This window comes from Theropithecus gelada, chromosome 4, assembly GCF_003255815.1.
Source record: "Theropithecus gelada isolate Dixy chromosome 4, Tgel_1.0, whole genome shotgun sequence".
NCBI classification, from domain to species: domain Eukaryota; kingdom Metazoa; phylum Chordata; class Mammalia; order Primates; family Cercopithecidae; genus Theropithecus; species Theropithecus gelada.
This window is the reverse complement of record NC_037671.1, coordinates 134305498-134321976: the sequence shown is the minus strand read 5'-3', so window position 1 is coordinate 134321976 and position 16479 is coordinate 134305498. Positions and strand designations below refer to the sequence as shown.

Sequence of the window (16479 nt, the reverse complement as noted above, 5' to 3'; positions counted from 1 at the left end):
ATAAAAACCATTTGAAACTGAAACGCATGTGTAACAAAGCTGACTCCTAAACTGGCAATGGAAAAGTCAAGAAGCAATCCAATTTACGTAATAGAACCTCCAAAACGGAATTTGAGAATTTGAGGCCCCAATACCTCTGTAGTGTCAGAAGAAGATAAAAAGAAGAGAGCACAAAAAGAAGTTAGCACAGCTTCTAAAAAGAAAAAAGAAAAAAAAAACAAGCATCAAACTAAAGACCTCGAGCAGAGTAACATTAGAAGCTCTCAGCAACAATGCTGGAAGGTGGAAGAGAATGACATAAGGCCTTCAAAATTCTAAAGGAAAATTCATTCCAATCCTTAATTCAATATTTATTTTGTCAATCAAACCTGAGGGTGGCATAGGACATTTTTAGACATGCATGGGCTTAAAAAAAAAAAAAAAAAAAAAAATGACCTTTCCATGAACCCTTTCTCATGAAGTAATTAAAGGAAGTACTCTACCAAAACGAGGTCATAATCAAGAAACAGGAAATTATGGGATCTAGGAAAACAGGGAAACTGTCACAGACAGTATGATATAGGGTAACGGTGAAGGGAAACCCCAGGATGGCAGCTGTAGTGCAGGCCTTGGGAGCATCCAGTCCGGACTAAAGCCATTGCTTCAAGATGAAACCCAGAAGAATACTTAAGGGGTGTGAATGTGTTGAGAGATTTATACATCTAGGGGAAAGTCAGGGTTCAATTTATTACGAATTCGTAGTAAGAACTAGGGATTGAAAGAAGATGGAAAAGTCATCTCAAGTATTGGCAGAGTCTGAAGAAGCAAAAGGCCCCTAGTTCAAATGGTAGAGGGAAAGGAGATAAATAAAATATCCAAGAAGAACAGGGAAGGAAAGGGAGCAGTAATTGGAGCACACAGGATTTCCATAGACCAGGCATGCCTCAGCCGGACTCCCTAAATGTACATATACATGCAAGTAGGTGCCTACAAATCAACATCACTGGGGAAAAGGTTTGTGTGTTTGTAGATACGCTGGGGCTTGGGATTTGGCAGGAGTTCGGGTGGAGAATTAGGATACCAAAAAAAGCTACATTGAAATAATACCTGTTAAGATAGAAGATGAGCTAAGCTGGCTCTCTTCTGAAAGTAAAGTGTCATTGTTCAAGCAAAAGCTTAAAATTTCAATATAGCTTTAACAGAGGTGACTTGGTATAAAGATGAGTATTTCTAAAATATATATGTGAAATCCACAATGGAATACAATAGGTAATCCACTTAATGGGCAATTCAGTATCTACTAACATTATCTCCTTTTATAATGACAGGCTAATTAATCACTCACTTTTCATCTGAGGGAGGAAAATCAGCCTTCTTGAAAGAAATTTTAGGTTGTATGACAGCTTCAATTCATGTTAAACTTCACTTGAACTTTCAGATTAAATGTATTATTTGTAAAGAGCACCATGAAGTTCTCCCAATCTAACAGTATTGCAAGCCTGCCTTCTCACTTAGTCCAGTAATCCCAGTAATTGGGTAATGCAGCCCAGAAGGGGGAAGTGAATCTCAAGAGAGGTCTGCAAGTCTATCCATTAGAGCTTCAGGGCTTTACTCTGGGGAAGCTTCAAATCCTCTGTAGAAGCAAGAAGAATGTCACCTCCAACCACACATTCTACACCAGTTATTAATATAATCGCTGTTTCTCTCACTTTATATACTTTGGTTTCCTTTTCCAATCCTTAGTCAACTACACCCTATATTGCTCTCTCCCATTCCCTGATTACACAAATCAAGGCTAATTAAGAAAGGTGCATTTCCTCGCCATGTGGTTCTTGTTTTATTCTACTTTCTGTGACGGGCGTGGGAGGGAGCTTCCTTAAATCCTTTCGGAACAAGGCAGACAATAAATGCATACATGTACGCTAACAATCTTGAACAAGTAAGAGTAAAGATTATCCTAACAACTTTCATCTCCCCACCCTCTGCGAAACAGACACATGCTGACACATGCAGACCTAGTTCTGTTTAGCTACCAATTTTAACATCAACCATTATGTGTTCATTTCTTTGTTATGAAATGGTCACTTATTGTGATGCTAAGATCCCTATGCCATCACATATTAAGCAAGGGCACCTTCTTGTAAAGGCAAACTGCAGTTTCACCCAGGATAACTTCAGGTTGCTAAATCTCTGCTGGAAACTCCTAGTTGCACTGGGCTGTATGACTGTTAGCGCTGCGTTAGGCCTGGGCCACAGGGCATATTAGAAACCAGAGTAGAGTCACAAGAGCTAAGGAGCGTATTGAAGGTGCTGGGTGCCAAAGAGAATAGGTAAGTCTGGGAAAGGGTCAACCCTCACAAGCTGGAACTACACTTCCTGCATGTCATCTGCCAACACAGCTCCCTCTCCTCTCCAAATACTCCTCAAAATCCACCTCTATACACAGAGAACAATAATGACCTGAATTTCACCTGCAGAGCAAGTCTACCCAATTATCTTTCTAAATGAAGGCTCAGGACAAGAGACAGCCCATCTTGTCCACTGTCTCTTTTGCTCATTAATGTGTCTCCTAATTCTTTCATAACCAATTAAAGGTAGAGTGTCCCTTATCTGAAAATGCTTGGAACCAGAAGTGAATCAGATTTTGTATTTTCTTAGATTTTTAAAATATACATAATGAGCTATCCTGGGGATGGGACCCAATCTAAACATAACAATTTATGTTTCATATACACCTTAGAGACATAGCCTAAAGGCTATGTCTTAAATACAATGTCTTAAATAATTTTGTGCATGAAACAAAGTTTGCATACACTGAACCATCAGAAAGCAAAGATGTCACTAGCTCAGCCACCCATGTGGACATTCCATAGTTGTTGGCATTACCACTTGTGGTGTCATGTCGTGTCCAAAAAAATTTTGGATTTTGGAGCATTTCAGATTTCATATTTTCAAATTAGGGATACTCAACCCATAATACACCCCAATCAACCAAAACAAGAATGCCCATTTCTTTCAAACACTTCCCAGCAACGGCTTTGGCAAATCTTTGCCATTCTAATAGGTGAAAAAAGGGAATCTATTTTCATTTTATTGCTTTAATTACTTGCAAGTCGAATATCTTTTCATATTCAAACTTCTTTTTAGTGAGCCACTTGTTTATATCCTTGTCCTTTTTATTGGGTGTTTTATTTTTCAGACTGATTTTATAAGATATTTTTGCACGTAAGGATATACTGCTTTATCTGTTGTCCAGGTTACCAACACTTTCACCATCTGTCATTAATCTTTTGACTACTTTTAAATTTACATTGATAGTTTTAAATGTTTTATATTAGAAAAGAAAAAAATTAAGTCAATGGTATAAATTTCTGTCTTATGAAGCTAGAGAAAGATGAACTGATTGCTATGGTCTAAATGTTTATGTCCTCCCAAACATTTAAAATTCATATGTTGAAACCTAATCCTTTCTGCAACAGTATTCAGAAGTGGAACTTTTTGGAAGTGATTCAATCCTGAGAGCAGAGCCCTCCTGAATGGGGATAGTGCACTTATGAAACAGGCCCGATGAAGCCTTATTTGCTTCTTCCATCGTGTGTGGACACAGCAGGTCCTCACCAGACACTCAGTCTGCCAGTGCCTTGATCTTGGACTTACCAGCCTCCAAACTGTGAGAATCAAATGTTCATTGTTTATAAGCCACCTAGTTGATGGTATTTTGTTATAGCAGCCTGAACAGAATAAGACACTGATTAATCCAAAATGCACATGAGAGTCCAGGCACAGTGGCTCACGCCTGTAATCCCAGCACTTTGGGAGGCTGAGGCAGGCAAATCACTTGAAGTCAGGAGTTCCAGACCAGCCTAGCCAACATGGTGAAATCCTGTCGCTACCAAAAATAGAAAAAATTAGCCAGGCATGGTGGTGTGGGCCTGTAGTCCCAGTGACTGGGGAGGCTACGGTAGGAGAATGGCTTGAACCCAGGAGGCAGAGGCTGCAGTGAGCCAAGATCGAGCCACTGCACTCCAGCCTGGGTGACAGAGCAAGACTCCATCTCAAAAAGAAAAAAAAAAAAAAATGCATATGAGAAAAAAAATAAGCCTAAGAGCAGAAATTAATTAACCAGAAAATACACAATAGAGAAAATTAACCAAGTCAAAAGTTTATTCTTTCAAATCCCTAGCAAGATGAATCAAGGGAAAACGGAAGAGAACACAAAACACCAATGTCAGAAATAAAAGTGAGAATTTTACTACGAATCCTATAGACATCAAAAGGATTATAAGGGAATATTATGGGCAACTTAATGCCAATAAATTCAACAACTAAGATAAAATGAACAAATTCCTGGAAAAACATAATTTATCGAAACTGATTCTAGGTCCGCTGAAAATCTGTATAGCCCTATATCTGTTATGGAAAATGATTGATATCATTATCAAAATTCACCCCACAAAGCAACTCTATCCACAAATCTTTCACTGGCGAATCCTAGCAAACACTGAAAAACAGAAGCAATACCAATCACGTAATCACTTTCAGAAAATGAACACCTTTTTTTTTTTTTTTTTTTTTTGAGACGGAGTCTCGCTCTGTCGCCCAGGCTGGAGTGCAGTGGCCGGATCTCAGCTCACTGCAAGCTCCGCCTCCCGGTTTTACGCCATTCTCCTGCCTCAGCCTCCCAAGTAGCTGGGACTACAGGCGCCCGCCACCTTGCCCAGCTAGATTTTTTTTTGTATTTTTTAGTAGAGACGGGGTTTCACCGTGTTAGCCAGGATGGTCTCGATCTCCTGACCTCGTGATCCGCCCGTCTCGGCCTGAAAATGAACACTTTTTAACTCATTTTATGAAGTTGGAGTTATCCTGATACCAAAGTCAGACAAAGACATTAAGAAAATGATAGACCAATATCCTGAATGTATTAATAAAAGCAAAAATCCTTAACAAAATATTAGCATATAGAATCTAGCAATATATAAAAACAGTAATAAATCATGATCAAGTAGAGTATACCTCCAAAATCCAAGGTTTAACATTTGAAAGTGAATTAATGTAATTGGCCATGATATGCAAATAAAGAAAATGTCATGTGCAGATGTGGAAAAAACATTTGACAAAATTCAATATTCATTCATGATTTTATTATAAAGTCTCATCAGACCAAAGCAAGAAATATTCCTCAATCTGAAAAAGGGTATCTAACCAATAGCTAACATCATACTCAATAGTGAAAGACTGAATACTTTCCCTCTAAGATAAAAAACAAGACAAGAATGTCTGTTCTGGTCACTTCTATTCAACTTTGTACTAGAGGTCCTGGTCAGGGCCGTAGGTCAAAAAAAGAAATAAATGGTGAAAAAAATGGTAAAAAAAAAAAAAGATGGGGAAGCAAAAAGTGTTCCTCTTTCTAGATTACACAATTTCAATTATCCCAAATTGGTCTACAGATTCCATAAAATCCAAATCATAATCCCAACAAGCTTTTTTGACAAGCCTACTGTAAAATTCATGTGGAAACACAAAGGTATAGAATAGTCATAATAATTTGGGAAAAGAATAAAGCTGGAAAACTTCCTGATATTAAGACTTACCATAAAACTACAATTATCAAGACAAGTTGGTAATGACATTTAAAAAAATTAATCAAAGGAAAGAGTTTAAGAAAAGATCCACATTTATTCAGTCAACTAATTTTTTCAAAGGATGCCAAAGAAATTTAATAAAGGATAGGCTTTTTTACAAACAATACGGGACAACTGAGGTACAGACAAAAGTCAACTTTAATCTCTGCAGCCTCCAATAACTCCTAATGATTACTGTCTCTTGGCATTCATGTCCTTCATATGGTCCCCTCCCACCCTGAACAGGGCTAACCTGTGTTAAGAATATTGTAGAAATGATAGTGTGTGACTTCTGAGGCTCAGTCACAAAAGACACTGCAGTTTCCTCCTTGTTTCTCTTGTATAACTCTCACTGGATGAAGCAGGCTACCGCACTGTAAGGACAGACACTCAAGAAGTCCTGTGGAAATGTCCATGATGCAAGAAGGCAAAGTTCCTTGTCAACAGTCAGCTCAACTTGTCAGGCACGTGAGTTAGCCATTTTGGAAGTAAATCTGCCATTTCTTTCAAGCCTTCAGATGACTGCAACCCAGTTGAATCTTGACTGCAACTTCATGAGACCCTGAGCCAGAATCACTCAGCTAAGTCACTCCCAAAATCCTGATCTACTGAATCATACATTTTTCCCTTTTTGAGGTAAAATGTAATAATTGTACATATGAAACACAGAGTGATATTTCAACACATGCATACATTGCATAATGATCAAATCAGGGTAATTAGTATATCCATCACCTCAAACATTTATCATTTCTTTGCATTGGGATCACTCAAAATCCTTTCTTCTAGCTACGTGAAAATGTATGATAAATTATTTATCCATAGTCTGCCTACAGTGCTATAAAACACTAGAGCTTATTCCTCCTATGTAGCTGTTATTTTATATCTGTTAACCCTCCCTCCCTATCATTCTCTCTTTCCTACCCTTCCTACCCTCGAATAACCACAATTCTCCTCTCTGCTTCTATAAGCTCAACATTGTTTTTTAGCTCCCACATATGAGTGAGAACATTTTTCTATGCCTGCCTTATTTCATATAACATAATGTCCTCCACACTCATCCATATTTGCTGTGAATGACAGAAATTCATTTTTTCGTGACTGAATAGTATTCCATTGTGTGTATATATACCACATTTTTTAATCCACTCACCTGTTGATGGACATTTAGGCTGATTACACATCTTAACTATTGTGAATAGTGCTGCAATAAACATGGAGGTGCTGATATCTCTTTGACATACTGATTTCCTTTCTTTTGAATATATAAGGGGACTCGATAAAGTTCATGGAAAATGCATATTACAAAAAAGCTATGGATTTCAAAAAACTTTTGCACCAAAATAAACTGATACTAACTTACTATAACATGTCTGAACAGGATCTAGTTGGAAGTACTAGGAAGGGTAAGAGATCAGTTTGAAAAGAGCCCATCAGAGCAACATGAATTCTGCTAAAATTGAAACAAGAACAAACATCAAGTCTATGGTAAAACTTGGGTGGAAGAATGGTGAAATCATTGATGCTTATTAAAAGTTTATGAGGACAATGCCCCAAAGAAATATGCAGTTTACAAATAAATAACTTTAAGAAGGGATGAGATGACGTTGAAGATGAAGCCCACAGCAGCAGACCATCCATGTAAATTTTTCAAGAAAAAAATTCATCTTGTTTGTTCCTTGATTAAAGAGAACAGATGATTAACAGCAGAAATAGGAGCCAACACCATAGACATCTCAATTGGTACAACTGACACAATTCTGCCTGAAAATTTAAAGTTGAGCACACTTTCCATTTGACGGCTCCCAACACTGTTTCACCCAGATCAGCTGCAGACAAGAGCAGAGCCTTCTATAGAAATTTTAAACAAGTGAGATCAAGATCCTGAAGCATTTCTTCAAAGAACTGTATTAAACATGGCTTTACCAGTATGATCCTAAAGTCAAAGCACAGTCAAAGCAATAGCTACCAACAGATGGCAGTGATCCAATTAAAGCAAAGCAGACCAGCCAAGAGGAAAGGTCGTGGCAACATCTGTGTGTGTGTGTGTGTGTGTGTGTGTGTGTGTGTGTGTGTGTGTACTCACTGCATTTTGCTCGTTGACTTTCTGGAAAGCTAAAGAACGGTATCTGCTTATTATGACAGTGTTTTGAGAGAGTCAGCCAACACTTCAGCAGAAAAATACCCAGGAAGCTCCATCACAGAGTCTTCCTCCACCTCAACAATGCTCCTGCTCATTCTTCTCATCAAACATGGGAATTTTGCAAGAGTTTCAATGGAAAATAATTAGGCCTCTGCCTTACAGTTCCAATTTTGCTCCTTCTGACTTCTTTTTGTTTTCTCATCTTAAAAAAAAAATCCTTAAAGGGCACCTATTTTTCTTTAGTTAACAAAGTAAAAAAGACTGCACCAACATGGTTAAATTCCCAGGACCCTCAGATCATTATGGATGAATTAAATGGCTGGTATCATTAGTTACAAAAATGTCTTGACCTTGATGGAAATTAGCTTGAGAAATAAAGTTTACATTTGTTATTTTTATCTTTTAATTCCATTTTCCCATGAACTTTTTGAAATCCCCTCATATACACACCCAGTAATGGGATTGCCGGATTTTTAGTTTTTTGAGAAACCTCCATACTGTTTTCTATAATGGCTATACTAATTTACATTACCACCAATACTGTATAAGAATTCCCTTTCTCCATATCCTCACCAGCATTTGGTAATTTTTGTCCTCTTGAAAATAGCCATTTTAACTGAGGTGACACGGTATCTCATTGTGGTTTTAATTTGCATTTCCCTGATAATTAGTGACCTTGAGTAATTTTTCATATACCTGTTGGTCATTTGTATATCTTCTTTTGAGAAATGTCTACTTAGATCCTTGCTCATTTTAATTGGATTATCTGGGGGTATTTGCTGTTGAGTTGTTGAATTCCTTGTATATTCTGGATATTAGTCCCTTCTTGGATGAAGAGTTTGCAAATATTTTCTCCATTCTATAGGTTGCCTCTTCACTCTGTTGATTGTTTCTTTTGCTGTGCAGCTTTTCAGCTTGATATAGTCCCATTTGTCTATTTTTGCTTTTGTTCCCTGTGCTTTTAAAGTCTTACTCATAAAATCTTTGCCTAGACCAATATCCTGAAGCATTTCCCGTATGTTTTCTTCTGGTAGTTTTACAGTTTGGGGTCTTGCACTTAAGCCTTTAATCCATTTTAAGTTGATCTGTGGATATGGCAAGAGAGAAGGGCCTTATTTCATTCTTCTGCACATGGATATCCAGTTTTCTCAACACCATTTATTGAAGAGACTGTCCTTTCCCCAATATACATTCTTAACACATGCACCACACCTTATGCCTAGTGTTCCATTATTGGAACTTGTGGGACTTATTTATATCCTACTGCTCAAGGTCATGGCAAAGGTCTGATTTTTCACACAAAAAAATTTGCAACCTCCAGCATAAATGGGTTAAGTAACACTGCCTTAAATTATCTTTGCCTCATTTTTTTTTCTTTACCAAATATTATATATAGTAGTAGTAGTAACAGTGTGATCTCTTAGAGGTCTTATGAAGATCAAATAATAAAATATATGTAGAATATTTTGAGCTACTATTCTCATTATTACAACCTACTACAGTTTTTTTTAATTCATGGCATTTATATTATAAAATTTTATGCCTTTTTCTTATTTATTTATATTTTGGGCTTATTACTAAAAACAAAAGAAAACAAAACCTTTCTGCTTATATATTTAAATTTTAAAAAAAGTTATTTAACTAACAACAAAACCAAGACTCAGTGATTCAATGCAGCAGATATTTTCAAGGGTGGTTGCCCAGCCCCAACCATTTGCTGAAACAAAGAGGATGATTCCACAGCTAAATCATTCCTGCCAGACCCTCCCTGGCCATGAATGATCTGTCCACTCAGGGGATGATACCCAATCATAGTTGAGTCAATCAGATACTTTCTCCCAGCACCTACACTATTTTTGGTAGTGCTCTGAGAGGGTTCTCAAACCTGTTATCTCTTTCCTGCTTTTCCAGAAGCTGAAGAGTTAGGATCTGCCAATGATACCATGCAACGGCTCCCCTAGCATCCCTCTGATAAATTTACCTTTTGTCTCTAAGCTGGCCAGAGTTAATTTCCATTACTTAGGCGGTTGAGAGGGGTCACAGCTGAGTTCTAGAACACACCTCTGTCTGTTGTGTTAGAGCTCCTTAATCCACATCTATTGAGAGTCTACTGTTTGCAAGGCATGACCAGATATGTGCTGTGAGGATTAGCAAGGCTTTGACAGGAAAAGAGGGGGTGTGGCATTACGAGAATGGAGAACAGCAGAAAAACACAGGGTAGATACAAGGAACTGAAAGCCATACAGTTTTACTGCAGAATAAGGCATGTGAAGGCACATGGTTGATCCTCAATAAATGTTTCATGAATTGATATTAAATTCGATGTAAAACTAGATAGACAAGTTGAGGATAAAGAATACATGGTTTTGAATGCCAACCTAAGGGATTCAGAGTTTACTCTCCTCAGAATTGGGACTACTGAAGACTTCTGAGCAGAAGAGCCCTATAATATGAATTGTGCTTTCTGAACACTAATATCTCACGCAGTCCTCATGAGTGATTAGCTTTTTAATGAGCTGAAATTTGCGTTTTATTTATGGCCAGATGCGGCAGCTCATGCCTGTAATCCCAACTCTTCGGGAGGCCGAAGCCAGGCATTTTAGATCAGCCTGGCGAACATGGAGAATCCCTGTCCTCTACTAAAAACACAAGAATTAGCTGGTCATTGTGGCACATGCCTGTAACCCTAGCTTCTTGGGAGGCTGGGGTGGGAGAATTGCTTGAACCTAGGAAGCAGAGGTTGCAGTGAGTGAGCCGAGATAGCACCATTGCACTCCAGCCTGGGTGACAGAGCAAGACTCTTATCTCAAATGGAAAAAAAAAGTTATTTATGTTTCTAACTAGGAACATCTAGCAGCACATTTTACAAAAAATAGGTTTCATTTCAACGTCAAATGATACTTCTTTATGACTCTCATTAAAGAACTGAAAATACTTGCAAATACAGTATATTTGATAATTTCATCTTCTGATCTAGATCTAATCAAAGTTGTCAGCAAAATTAATTTAAGGTCAACAATTCTCTACTCATGTTAACCTGAGGGAGAGGTTATTGTGCTATTAGGACTATGTTATAACTGAGAAACTGTCAACTGACTTCTCGTACTCCTCTAATGGAGACAACCCAAGTTTCAGAGAAACAGTTTATAAAGCACTCTATAACACAGTGAAGAGCATTATGCAAATATCTGGCATATGCAATCTTGTTAGCACGAAATGGGTAATATTAAACACAGTCCCTAATATCACTGTGGCACCCCAATTTAGAGAGCTACATTGTACCAACTTTGCTTTCCACCCAGAGAAAGGACAAAGTATGAAGTTCTATAAACACCATTCCCTCTTAATTGAGGAACTAGTAATTGAAATACAAACAAACTGATCGGCTTATTCACTATTTACATGGCCATTCAAAGTAATAAAATTTTAAAAGTAAATCTTATGTTGAAAAAAGTCAAGTGAAAAGCAAGATGTTATCCAACCAAATTAGATGTCTTTAAACAAAGTAAGTCTTTCCTTTCAAATAAGAAAGAGAACCAAAAAATTCAGCAATAGAAGTGTAATTCACATCAATCGCAGTGATGGTATACCATGGAATAGGAAAAAATAAGTTACGAGCCATAGTTCAAATTTTTTCACACCCCTGCCTGTACTGTAACTTGTGAACTCTAGAACTTTAACACTTTCTGAAAGCTGAAAAGAATCCAGTAACTCGTACAGAGAACCTCATGAACAGTTCCTGAGGTACCACAAGCACCTGTTTCCAGCATGTTCCAGCCATGGACTGTAAGTGGACCTGCAAATGCTGCAATATCCAGGGTACCAAAATAGGGGAAAGGCGCCCAGACACAATCCAAGGGAGCTAGCTTACCTCAAGGCTGTGTTTGACAGGGATTTGGAAACTGGAGAGGAAGGAGGAGGCAGGGTACAGCCTCTGCCCTACAGCCCCACATCCACCCGCAGACGTCCATCCTCCCGCACCTCCCCCCCGCCCCCCTGCAGCGAGGGGTACTCACAGCTCTAGTCTCATACAGAACCAGCTTCTGGACCGAGCTGATAATGGGGGCGGCGGCCGAGGGCATAGCAGCTGCAAATGTGGGTCCCACAACAGGGCACGAACCGCCGGACCGCCCCAGGAGACTCGGCGAGAAAACTCCTCAGACCCTGGACATCAAGTCCAGCCAGGAACAACACCGCCTGGGCACTAAACCTATAGACGACCAGGTGTTTCCGGATTCCTGCGCCCCGCTTCCAAGCAAGCTCCGCCCCTCACGGCAGGAGCGGGGCTGGAGGACGTATCATAGAGAGGTCGGATAGAGGCTCCCGGGACCTGCGTGCTGCCAAGAGAGGAAGCGAAGGGCGCCATCTTTGGTAAGGACAGGAGGAAAACGTGGGCGGAGAAAAAGTGGACGGATTAGTAGAGTCTATTTATCTCTTCCCTCTCTTTGGAAAAAAGAGGAAGGTTTGGGATTGGGTAACTTCTTTTGAAAAGGATTCTCCGAGTTGCAGGATAGATCGTTGTGTTTTCCCTGCCCGCTGCTGAAAGCCGGTCCTCTTACAGTCCTTCACTGAGTATCAGTTTTCCCCTCACCTCTAATCTATGTTGTGCCTACGCTGTGTGGCCCAAGGAATTGTTTTAAAATCACCTAAAGCTGGAAAGTGTGGCTTTGTCACACGTTTGTGCCTGAGACTAGCCACTTGAAGTTTTCGACAGAGACTCTAGCGCAGTGTGGCGGAGCCGCGCTGGAAAGGAGGTTTCTTCATTTCGTGTGTGCTACATAAATGGGCATGCGTGTACCCCCCTTCCATAGTTGTGAAAATGAGTGCATTAGAAATATGAATGCCAAATTAGGTACAAAAGTGACTATTTCGAATTGGAACAGAAATGACAGTGAACTACAGCCCCGCCTGCCGAGGCCCCGCCCTCCAAGCAGCCGGTGCGCGGCGGCCCGAGGTCTCCCCGGCAACCTCCCAACAGCCCGGCGGAGCCCGTGGAGGCGGTTGCTGACCTGAGGAGGGTCCGCTGCGGCCAGGTAAGGAGACTTCCCGCGGCCGGCTGGGTCGTGGTCCGCCCCAGAGGCACCTTGGTATCTGTTGCACGGAACCCTGCCTCCTGCGGGGACCCCCAGACCAGCTCCTTTTCTTGCAAAACGGTCTTTGTAAATTCACTTTTTAAAACCACGTCTCCTTTCAACGACTGAAGTATTTATTCCACAAATATTTACTGAACACCTACTCCAAGAGTATAAGATGTAGGGGAGAGGCCGCTCTCCTAACTTAGGCGGCAATGCTAGGTTTTCCCAGGCAACCTCTAAACCTCAGAATCCTCCGCTAGAGGGCTTCTCAACTGCTAAGTGTAAGGAAGCTTTTTTAAAAAATTACAGAATTATAGCATACACAGATAACATTCATGTAATACGAAAGATCATATTGTAAATTAAAACTTGAGAAATTAAAAAAATGTTAAAGAAATAATTATATGTTATTTTGCGCTTTCCCCCCCCCTGTAGTTTGGTACTCCTTTTATTAAGAACTAGAAAGATGGCCGTGTCCGTTCTGGCATTTTGAACTTGGATCTTTTAGCTGGGAAAAATAATTAGCTGCGTTCTGCTTCATAATGAAACCAACTCTTCTGAGTATTAGTTAAATATTTGCACAGTGTTTTTATGTAGGATAGCAGCTCTTAAAATACCTTAAGGTTTCTAGTTTTCGATTATTATGGTTTAGCACTTCCATTTTAAGTTTGTCTTAATTTCTTTCACCCAGGATCAGATCCGAAGACAAAACTTTGAGGGAAGGTTGTTTATACGAGACGTAATCCCAGGAAACAGCAGCAGGGAGGGGAAGAAAACTAATAAAGGGAATATTACCAAAGAAGTTTCTTTGTAGGCTGAATTCTCTAGGGAATACTGGGAGGCATGTCTCAGTTATCCCCTCTTAAGGGGCAAGGAAGCTGGAGTATTTATTCGCCAACTCCCATCAGTTATTGGATGAAGCCTGATACGGCAGAACATTGATTCCCTAGAACTTCCGGTCTACCCTATGTTCAGGGAGAGTAGGTTCTGGCGGCTGGAGAGAGCCCATAGGCAAAAAGTCGCACATGCTGACATTTTGGAAGTTGGGCTGGTCGTGCATAGAAAAGATGTATGTCAAGTGGGTATGGGGAAGGCACTAATAGCAGCTGCTACATTCCACCCTTTGCAGCACTCATGTCCACTCTTCCTCCACATCAAGTTCACCCCATCCCGCCCTAATTCTTTAAGGTAGTGGTTAGTCTCAGTTTTTAAAAGAAAAGAACTTACACAAAAAAGATTAATGGGACAAACTGCAGAATCCTCTACTGCAATTAATCCAAGGTCTGTAATTGATCATCTCCTTCCTCTACCATCATTCTAGATTTTTCTTTCTCTTGGCCAACACTTCTGCTGGTCTGTTGTGTGCCCAGTAGGATAACGAGCTTTCATTCCTGAGGAGTGTAAACCCTTGGTTACTGTGTCATTGTCAGGTTTTGGTTGCTGCAATTACCCATTCACTGGACGTGAAAGCATCAAGGGCTGTCTCAGAGAATCCCCTGAGTTCAAGAAATGCATCCCCTATCCCACCTATCTAGCAGTTTGTGGCCATACCACCCTGAGCACCCCCAATCTCATCCAATTTCATAGCAGCAACCCTATCTCCATTTGCCAGTGCAATAACTTATGGGCTTGTGGAGTCAAAAATGACCAGCAGTAGTTTTAAGATTTAACGAAACCTTTACTGGGTCCCCTGATAGAACCGTCTTTCCACTCCACCAGACCCAGGACCTCTTGTTCACAAGTGAGGTGCAAATTCCCCAAGTCAGTCACTGAGAGTATTAGTGAGAACGGTCACTCCTGCTTCCAGCCCTTGACTCAAAGCATATTCCTCATCTTGAAGTACATTGTCTCAAATCCCACACAATCCCAGGCTAGCACCTTACCTGTGCCTTTAAGAGGCCATTCCAACATTCTGTCAAACCAGCAGCTTCTAGGTGAAGTGGTAGGTAAAAAGGGTCCTCCGATCCAAGGCAATATTATATGAGATTTCATGAAGATAAATGAGACATACTCTAAACCTTTAGGTAGTGGTGCTGGCCAAGGCACTGCAGGTAGGAAAAACAAGCCCATGTTAGGAGCACTTGTCACTTGCCCCTTCAGAGGTGAAGGGATCTTGTGTAATCAATTTGTTACCGAATGAATGTTTTGTCTCCTAAAGGGATTGTACCATAGTGAGGGCTCAATATGAACAGGTCTCAATTTGTAATCAATTTGTCACTGAATGACTGTTTTGTCTCCTAAAGGGGTTGTACCATATTGAGGGCTTAATATGAACAGGTCTCTGCCATGAACAGGTACAATATTCAGCAGCAGTAGTGTAGCTAAACCAGCCTGGTGAAAGGGGGCCTTGTTATGAGCCCATGCCTAGCCTTCATCACCTTCATCCCCACCACCATGCCTACTTCATTTACGAACCCATTATGCAAGCATTGAGGTGACCAGAAGCAAAGATTGGCTTGTGTCTACTGGATAAATTATCCTATCCGTCTGGTTTTTTCAGTGCCTCTTCTGAGGTGGATGCTTTCTGAGATACAAATGTCTATGTATTTTACATCCACTAATATTAGTTTTCTCTGCTGCACAGCGAATTACCACAAATTTAGCAGCTTAAAACACACATTTGTGATTGCACAGTTTCCACGGCCAGGGGCCCTGGCATCACTCATCTGGGTCCTCTGCTCAGGGTTTCACAAGGCTGCAATCTGGTGTTGGCTGAGATGAGATTCCATCTGGAGACTTGACTAGGGAAGAATCCACTCCCAAGCTGATTCACATTGTTAGCAAGCATCATTATTTTGTGGTCATAGGACTGAAGTCCCTGTTTTCTTACCAGCTGTTGGCAGGGGCTGCACTCACAGGCCACCCACTCTTCCTCATCATGTGGTCCTCTCACAGCATGGCAGCTTACTTCTTCCAAGCCAACAGAAAGTCTCCCTCCAGTCCCCTAAGATGGAATCTTATGCAATGTAACATATTCAAGAGACAGATATTCTATTACCTTTGCTATATTTAGAAGCAAGTTACAGACCCCACTCCCACTCAAAGGAAGAGGATTGTGCAAGGGTGTGACTCATTGGAGGTCAGATTAGGGTTTGTTGGCTACACCACCCTCATAGGCCCAATCATATGCTTCTTCCCCAGAACTCTTTTTCTCTTACCTTCTGATCTTGCACCTTCTAGGCCCTTGATGAAACTATTTGGCATTGTCTTTCAAATTGAGGGCCTAGGAATACTGCTTAAAGCTCTGCCTGCCAGGAAGATTTCCCCTAATCACCATTTTTCAGAGCTACTTGTGAGAGGAACTAATGTCTGGCAGCATTACATTTACAGCCTGTACCAATATATTGTGATTTGTCCATTTTCTGTCAGCTGTTCTTAGGGAATTCTACACAAGGTGTGAGCTGAAAGAGACACTGGTGCACGAGACAGGTGACATGGGCATCTGGGTTGCTTACTTATGAAATTTATTTATGCCCTGAAGACCTGTTTGAGCCTGATGCCAATGTTCATTTTTGTCACGTAATGGGTTGCTGCTGTGCCTGCCTGACTTTAGGACTTGACTTGTCTGACATAACCAGCTCATAGTGGATACTTCCAGTTGCATAGTCATTTGATATCCCATGACCAGGCATTCATTCTCTGCCAGAGCCCATAAGCATGC

At 40.4% G+C, this 16479-nt stretch overlaps 2 protein-coding genes across 2 annotated transcripts in view; one reads left to right on the top strand and one right to left on the bottom strand.

The window, feature by feature from the left end:
- FIG4 (FIG4 phosphoinositide 5-phosphatase) overlaps positions 1 to 12045 on the bottom strand; it is a 127146-nt gene extending 115101 nt beyond the window's left edge. The window contains exon 1 of the mRNA XM_025382429.1: positions 11760 to 12045. Within this exon, the coding sequence (XP_025238214.1) occupies positions 11760 to 11825 (66 nt within the window). The 5' untranslated portion in view covers positions 11826 to 12045. The remainder of the gene's footprint in view (positions 1 to 11759) is intronic.
- Positions 12046 to 12049: 4 nt separating this feature from the next.
- AK9 (adenylate kinase 9) overlaps positions 12050 to 16479 on the top strand; it is a 185071-nt gene continuing 180641 nt past the window's right edge. Inside the window, exon 1 of the mRNA XM_025382428.1 lies at positions 12050 to 12114. The gene's annotated coding sequence lies outside the window, so the exon portion shown is untranslated. The remainder of the gene's footprint in view (positions 12115 to 16479) is intronic.